General features: G+C 47.0%; 1 protein-coding gene across 1 annotated transcript; it reads left to right on the top strand.

Moving 5' to 3' along the window:
- The first annotated feature begins 229 nt into the window (after positions 1-229).
- On the top strand, positions 230-8,125 carry nol11 (nucleolar protein 11). The gene is made up of 18 exons (XM_018761473.2): positions 230-411; positions 538-651; positions 961-1,017; positions 1,271-1,419; positions 1,601-1,658; positions 2,335-2,476; positions 2,615-2,812; positions 3,777-3,853; positions 3,974-4,097; positions 4,186-4,286; positions 4,542-4,604; positions 4,727-4,911; positions 5,767-5,892; positions 6,010-6,243; positions 6,566-6,644; positions 6,780-6,872; positions 7,146-7,253; positions 7,505-8,125. The coding sequence occupies exons 1-18, from the start codon at positions 265-267 to the stop codon at positions 7,616-7,618; spliced, it is 2,169 nt and encodes a 722-aa protein (XP_018616989.2). The 5' UTR covers positions 230-264; the 3' UTR covers positions 7,619-8,125.
- The last annotated feature ends 3 nt before the right edge of the window (positions 8,126-8,128 follow it).

Raw genomic sequence — 8,128 nt, 5'->3', positions numbered from 1 at the left:
TAAATATTCCACAGACGCTAGCTGACGAAGGTGATAAGCTCAAATAAAGAATTAAGCACTGCTTTTGATCATTTTTAGCGGGGGAAAAAAAACTCATACCCCGAACGTTTTTAGTCTTTTTCGAGGCTGCAGCGAGTCCGTCGAGCCGCTGTGGGGCGGTGTCTCAGGAGGGCCCCTCCGCGAGCACATCCACCCTGTTCACGACTCTATGGTCTCGACGCACAAGTCTCGCGATAGCAGGGCTCTGCCGCTCGTGCGTTCGCCATGGCCGCGCTGTTCGAGGGCTTCACGTTGTGCGGAGTGGTGTCGGGGTCCGCGAGGGCTGAGGCCGCGTTGCTGGGTGTGGAAGCGGAGCGGGAGGAGGACCGCGTGGTCGTTACCGACTGCGGCAGGTCCGTCACCGTGTACAAGGTAACGGGAGCTCCGTGAGCAACACACACCCGGCGAAGTCCCACCCAGGCCGGGCGGCGTGTGTGTGGCCCCCCAGCAACACCACCAGCACCACCACCACCCTGCTGTCCCATTGTGTTTGTCCAGGTGTCGGATCAGAAGCCGCTGGGCAGCTGGCACGTGAGACAGGGTCAGAGCCTGACGTGTCCCGCGGTGTGGAGCAGCCGGAGCGGGGAGTACGTGGCCGTCACGGACAGCAGGGTAACCGTAACCGTGTCCGTGGGGTCTGGCTACGGCAGTACGGGTGCTTCGCAGTAAACCCCAGAAAAGTAGTAGTCTCCACGTCTAAGCTGTTGTGACAAAATAGTGGTGCCGGTTTCAGTAGCACCGGTCGTGCGTGTTTTACACGTTTCGCTGCCGCTCTCAGTGCTGCGCTTCTGTTTTACTACACTTATAATTATAATATATGCCGCTCTCTTACTCTTTTCTTCGTTTCTCTCTCTAGTTCTCACTGTAACGTCATTGTGCTCAACTCTCTTTGTGAAAAACAAATGTTTTTTTTCCATTCAGGTCATAAGAATTTGGAAAGATGACGATACCACTTTCGAAAAAACCTTCAAAGCAACTGTAAGTGCAACTCTGAACAAATTATGAATGACTTCTGTTATTGCTATGGGAGCTCCAGGCTCGGATGTTAGAGTGCAAGAAATGTAAACTCATTCAGCAAATCCAATTATTTGTTATGTCAAAGAAAACGAGCTGAAGATCACAACGCGCCAGTCGATACAGTTTCTGAATCTGCTTTCCATCGTACGGAGGTGAGGGGTGTGAGGCATTGAGCTTCTCTGCTGTCTCTTCGTCCTTGTTCTTCCCTGTGGAGGTGTGTGCCGATGTGGCGAGGATCCACGCCGCTGCGGACAGCGAGCCGGTGGTGCTGTTTGCGCGTGGGGCGGTGCGGATGCTCGACGCGCTGCTGGAGGCCCCGCAGCAGCCTATAGAGGAGGTCCTCTCAGAGGAAGAGGTCATCAGGTCCGTCTGCCGCTGTGCTCAATGTTTTTACTCATGCGCGGTCCTGTCCTGTCCCCCAGCGCACCACCTTGCACATGGGGCACTTTTTACTGTCGGCTCTGCTTCTGTTCCCTTTAGACACCACCTCTTGTGGACAACCACCGCATTGATTTTTGTTTTTCTTTTCTCCCCTGTCATCTAGGTGGAGCTGCAGCCTTGTAGAGGGAAAGCAGCTGGTTACCATTTTTACCACAGAACAGGTAAGTCAACCCTCATTGTTACTCTAATTGCACCTGTCTGTGCAGTTCTGACATTGATGAAAATATGCTGCCCTGCTTATAGTACGTTTGGGCCATTTTTTTGGTTTGCAGCAGCACATCTCTTCTGATTTCTTACACTCCGGTCCGTATCGTCTACTCAGTTATAACTGGATAGAAATGGTGTTGATGTTTGAACAAAATACCAAGTAATATATCTTAGTCTTTAATCCTCAATTTCAAAATCATAAATTTGAGGCAGCTGAAAATATAACTAGTTTGTTTGTTACTGGCAGTGATTGCAGTTTCACTGTTCTGAGCAAGAATAACTCAGTTTAAATATGTTTCTGCTTACTCTGCTCAGCCCATATTGTTATTTAGCCTTTGCTTTCACTTTCTGACTAGCTAGTGAGTGAGTGAACGATTGAACAGTGAATTCTGTCCCCATTGGTAGAAAGTTATTAGACGTAGAAAACCCAAGTGTGCGTTCTGGAGTCGAGTGCCTTTGCATCACTGGCGACTGCACAAACAGCTGTAATGATGAGTGGGGAAAATTAGGAAATAGTGTCATTGCAGATGTGCTGGTCTGTCACCATCACCTGTTGTTTGCAATGACTCCCGGTGTACAGTTAAAGTGCTCTCTGGCTTGTCTCGTGCATTTCGTCTGTCTCTCTAACAGAAGGAGGACTGCTACTTGTATTTGCAACGGTTCAACCCAAACTCCTTACACAAGTACAAGCTGGAGACGGGGGAGTCCCGTGCACGTCCACTGAGTCTGTGTGCCACCGTCCGCAATCAAAGCATAAAGCTCTTGTGCTTGTGTAAGTGTTCCCTCTTTTAAAAGCAGGATATCACTGAAACATTGCTAACCCTCATCGGTTGTCACTAATTCTGTCACGTGTCCGGTCAGTGAGGTTACGTTTGCTTATTCATTCCTTCTGATTTTGGACATCCCACAGACTCGAGTGGCTGTCTCTACCAAAGTGTGTTATCAATGCGGGGGACAATTCAGGATGGGGTCCAGCTGCTTCCCAGAACCCTGCTGCTCCGGCTGCCCGTGGAGGATGGGCACCTCTCTTCAGCATCAGTGGTCTCCCTGGATGAAGGCAACCTTGCGATGGTGGGGGTTCCGCACCCCTCTGCCAGTGCTGGAAAAGGTGAGTAGGCAAATGGGTTGCAGTAGCAATTCTCAGGCAGCTCAGAACTCCACAGTCAGGAGTCCACCTTGATTTTAAGAGATAGCTACTTGATGTGACATACCTTTTTTTTTTCCCCCACAAGCTGACAGCTATGCAGTAAAGGCAGTGAAAAACATCCTGAACAGAAACATATTTTTTTGCAAAAACTGCAGAAGTGTATTAGCCACGTATTATTAAAATTGATAGACAAATTCTATTGATTGCGTCCATCCGTTAAGAATAATGCTTGTGCTATGCTGAGTCACTGTGGTCCAGAGGCTATCACGAAAGCATAGGGCATGATGCAGGGTACACCCTGAGGGGACAGCAGTCCATCACAGAGCACTCACACATACGCACACTACTTAACCTAAAACACAAGTCCTTGGACCGCAAGAAGAAACCCACGCGAACTCCACAGCCAGAAGTCAAAGGCACATCTGAATTCACAGCCCCCATGTATTATTTGAGCAATAATTCGGTGTTTTTCCAAGATGTTCTGGTGCTGCTTTTCAGAGACATTTATTGTCTTTGTCACTCTGAAACTGAAAGCAAATTTGTTGGACGGCACAGTGGCACAGTGAGTAGCGCTACTGTCTCACGGTGCCTGGGTGGTGCAAGAGGACATGGTTTCAATCCCCACTTGGTCTGTGTGGAGTTTGCATGTTACCTGCATCGCATCCGGGTGCTCCGGTTTCCTCCCACAGTCCAAAGACATGCTGTTCAGGTTCACCTGTAGTGTGAGTGACAGAGAGAGTGTGTTCCACTGATGTATGGATGAGTGACCCATTGTAAGTAGTGTATCTAGCAGTGTAAATTACCTTGGTGAATAAGGTGTGGGCTGATAACACTATATGGAGTTCATTGGAAGTCGCTTTGGAGAAAAACGTCTGTTAAATAAATACACATCTTGAATTATAGCTGTTTTTTTTTTCTTTGTCAGAATTCCTGTGCATCTGGAATACGAATTTTCAGACACTGCAGGCCGCTAAGGAGCTTACAGGACGAATATATGGACAGGTCAGGAAGACATCCTGCTGATGCTCTGTGTTCTGCTGCACGGATGTTCCTCCCTTAGTCGTTTCCCTGACTGCCGTTGAATGTGCTTCCTTGTTGTTTTTCTGCATCCCCCCCCCGCAGCTGTGGAGTTACTCGGGGAGGCTGTATGTCCCCCACGGGAAGGCCCTCACAGTCATCCCCTATGAGTGCGAGAGGTCCTCCCTGGCCACGGCCTTGGGCAGGCTCCAGCAGGACCGGTCAGATGGTGAGCAGCTTGGCCATCTCTGCACCTGCCTGCTGTCTGGCAGCACTCTGGGCCCCTTCTTACTTTGCGAATGCTTCCATCTGCACAGGTTCAAAGCCAGTCACTACTGTCGTGTCCTGGAACACTCTACTGCATGAAGATACAATCCAGCACCAGAAGGGTGCCAGAGGGGTGGAGACACGGCAGAGTGTAAGACACAGGGGCAACAATGTCCCTCTAGCCCCGATGTTGAGGAAATTCACAGTTGTCAGTTTTACTGCGGTGCCATCTTTGCTGCTGCTGTTGATTATACGGTATATATTTCTTTCTTGGTGGGGGTCCCTTTAGCAAACATACTGCTCAAATGTCTGGTGATGGGTTGTCTGCTGAAGCTGGGGGCTTTAAACTGCCTTCTGACATTAAATGCATACAACTAAAATTGTTTCTGTCATTATACTTCTACAGAAAAGTCGGAAGAGCCAAATGACCTCTCTCCTCACAGTCGACCAAGTGCTGGAGAAAATTAAGGTGTGTAACTCGTTTGGTTTAGACAACCGGAGTGAAACCGATTTCCCTGCTGGAATATTTCCACCTCTGAAGTCAAGCTCCTTCTCATTGCCTGTGTGTTCCCTCCACCGCTGCATGTTCAGTCGGCGTCAGAAGACAGCGTCACCCGGGACGTGGAGATGATTCTCTCAGGCACTGCAGACCCGGAGCTTCAGCTTGTCGTGGGCCGTTTGGCTTCTCAACTGGTGTCACGGTGCCAGTCGGACTCCGCTTTCTACCCCCATCACACACTGGCGCAACTGGTGCACACCCGCTGTGTGTGTCACAGGTATGGCTGCGTTGGTAATGCATGTCATTTCAACTTCTAAATTCCACAGTTCAGGCAGACAAAGAAGTTGGGTGTTACCTTGCAAGGATCTGTCTGGGCCTGGAGCGGCTCCTCTTGCTGAATGGCTTTCTGTTCCTTCATTATCTGGTTGTGTCCTGACATGTGACATCTCACATGCCACTGTATTCTTAGGACTGGGTCTAGTACTGAACCCTAGTACAAATTACTTTCCACACTGTAGTTGCTGTGGTCTGGAGGCATGGCTTACAAAACTGTTTTATTTTTTATTTGATTGTATTTTTACAGACCGTAGCCTGTAAATAAATGAGGGGCCGTCTGTTAAGCTTTTAATGATTTTTCAGATAATGAAAGCTAAAGGCAGCAGGAAGCTGACAAACTGTGGCCAGGCTTGTGAGATCAATCGGCAACAGTATGGATTGAATTGCACCTTACAGAGAATACATTGGGAGTGTTTGTTTTTTTAAATTTACTGCAGGTGTGTCTCACATTTTCACAGAACCTAACTCGAGAATAATTGGTGGAGTTGCAAACAATTTAAGTTACTAACAGGCTTCAGTCCCAACTGTCCAAACTGAGAAACTAGACTATATTTGTACATTTCTTATGTTTTATTTTCCTTCAGTTTATGCCCTCTGGGTTTTTGATTGTTTATTGTTTCTAGTATAGCACTACCGTTTACTATTTTGTTCTCTATGGCAGAAATCTCAGGCAAAGCCCATTATATTAACACACACTGGATTTGATGAAAGAAAATAATGTTGACGGTCCTTGCTGTCATGTTGTTTTTAACACGTGTGACCTCTGACCTCCTTGAACTTGTTGATCTCATTACAGTTTGTGCCCCAACCTCCTGATGCTTGCTCTGGAGAAGAAGGACTACTCCCTTGCCCAGCTCTGCCTGCAGCACTTCCCAGACATTCCAGAGGCTGTGACCTGCGCTTGCCTCAAGGCCTTCCTCGAGTGAGCCTTCCGCCACATGGCATTTTGTCATGTCAGTGAAAGGCGTCATCATAATGGCCACTCACGCCACTTTCAGATTTATTTATAGGTGCTCTGGCCCTCTTCCTGTTTCCTCAGCGCTGAGGAGAGCGACCTGCAGACAGAGAACCTGGAGCCGGACAGCGTGTCTTTCATGGAGGGTATGGTCGCGGTATGCAAAAGGGACGGGGCCCTGGAGAATGGCTTCAGTCCTGTGCTCCTGGAGGAGGACAGCTGCGATGTGAACGCCCCTACCACCAGGGCAAAAGGCAAAGCTGATTGGCTGGTGCTGGACATGCCCTGCCCAGTAGGCGTAAAAAAGGCTGCTCTACTGTATCCTTCACTTAGCATGTCAGTCTTTGCACAGCCTTCACAGCACAGCCTTTGAGATTCCTGCGCATGCTGGGCTCCACATTGCTTGCATTGTGCTCCTGTTTTTGGTAAAACTCTTGATTCGCTAAACTCTCGGAATTTCCTTGCCGAGTTTCACAGTTTTTGGCTCTGGAGTCCCACATTTCCCTAAAAACTGGGTGTGGAAACCGGAATAATTAAGTTGTTCCCTGAGTAAAATGAAATGTGAGCGTTGTGGAGCTCTGGTGTGATCTACATTGCTGATGGTCCAGACGTGTCTGACTTCCTCAGCTCAGGGCTCCAGCAATGAGATACTGCAGACGGCACACACAGACAGCTTCCTGCTCCCCCATCTAAAAGACCTCACAGCCCAGCAGGTCGTGGTGAGTGTCTGTATTTTGCTGCGTCACACATGGTCCACACCTGCCTCTTCTGGCTGTGGAGTGGAGCACGGAGGGCGAGACGTGCCGCTCTGCTGTGTGTTCACACAGTCGCCACCTTCTCCCCTTGTCCTACAGCTCTTTCTTCAGTACCTGCAGTTCCTCTATTTGAAGTATTACCAAGACATCAGTGCACAGGCGCCTGGTTTACGGTCCCCAACTGTAACACAGGTTTGTACATGCATCTACCTGCACTTTTGAGCAGAGCAGGTGTTTCTGTCCAAGGCATCAAAATACACTGAAACAATAGCTAATACAAATGTTAGCAGTTCATGTGTTGTAAGCCTTGGTGGCAGCAGCTGACCTGCAGGGTTTTGGTCTCCAAGCTGTAACAAAAACAAGATTTTTAACTTGGTTAACTTGAATTGTGTTTGGGGTTTTTTTTTTATTATTATTATTTATTATTATAAAAATAAATGAATAAATAAAGATTTACCCTTCTAGATCATGGACTGGGTTTGCTCTACACTGGATGCTCATTTCACTGTGTTAGTCATGCTCCCTGAAGCACGGGACCTGCTCTTTCAACTCCACAAGTTTGTGAGATCCCAGGTAATTTTTCTATTTTTGTTTTAAACCCCTGACCTGCTGTTGAGAAATGACAAATAGAATAACGTGAATTGTTATATAGAGTCTGAGCCCAACAGGCTAACATTTTAAACTGTCCCGTGTAAATAACGATGCTATTCCAGATTGTCCTTTTGAGTCACTGCGTAAAATACCAATAGGGCATAAAGCTTAAGAAATGTTTGAGTATAAGGGGATATGTTTTTATTTTGCTTTTTTTAATTCTTTTATTACAGGTGAGATTAATTTGTGAACTTGGAAAAATCCAGGGCAGTCTTCAAGACCTCCACAAACTTAAGCAGACTGAGGATGCAGATTTGTACTCCATCGAAGTCATAGAGCTGTTTTAGAGAAAGCTGTACAGCATTTTTACAATAAACTGCCATTGTTCTTCACCGTAGTTCAGTTCTTTGGTTGTTAAACTGAACTTGTCTGTTGGTGCACAGAAGTGTCCTATTTAGTCATGTTTTCTGTGTTTTGTTCTGGACCTCTGAAGCACTGCAGTAGGTCACCTGTGCATTAATGCAGAATATTGCCTCTCATGAACATATTTCTAAAGACTCCATGAGGACTCAAGTGTTGAGAAAACATGTACCTCAGTACTGCTGTTAGGGAGTGTTTTTCTCTCACCGCAATGTGTGCAATTTGTGCTTTTAGCTTTCTAAATTCAAGATGCATTTTTTTGCAATTTATTTTTTTAAGAACATTTTGTAATTATTTGTATGTGCAAAGGTATGAAGTGGTTGTAACAGCCTGTGGCAGGGGACATACCATTTGTGTACAGAAAGCTATCTTAAAATATATTACCCTAAATAAAAATGTTTGATTGTGGGCAAAAATGTCCACTCTGTGAAATAGCG

The sequence above is a fragment of the Scleropages formosus genome, chromosome 20 (assembly GCF_900964775.1).
Source record: "Scleropages formosus chromosome 20, fSclFor1.1, whole genome shotgun sequence".
In the NCBI taxonomy this organism is placed as follows: domain Eukaryota; kingdom Metazoa; phylum Chordata; class Actinopteri; order Osteoglossiformes; family Osteoglossidae; genus Scleropages; species Scleropages formosus.
The sequence above is the reverse complement of the archived record's forward strand: the minus strand, read 5'-3'. Positions and strand labels throughout refer to the sequence as shown.

What these genes read in the sequence shown, in the direction of transcription:
- nol11 (XM_018761473.2), top strand. Translation starts at nt 265, where the DNA reads ATGGCCGCGCTGTTCGAGGGCTTCACGTTGTGCGGAGTGGTGTCGGGG. An exon ending in ACCCGCTGTGTGTGTCACAG is followed by an intron (nt 4,912 to 5,766) that starts GTATGGCTGCGT and finishes ATCTCATTACAG; the next exon opens with TTTGTGCCCCAACCTCCTGA. An exon ending in TCACAGCCCAGCAGGTCGTG is followed by an intron (nt 6,645 to 6,779) that starts GTGAGTGTCTGT and finishes CTTGTCCTACAG; the next exon opens with CTCTTTCTTCAGTACCTGCA.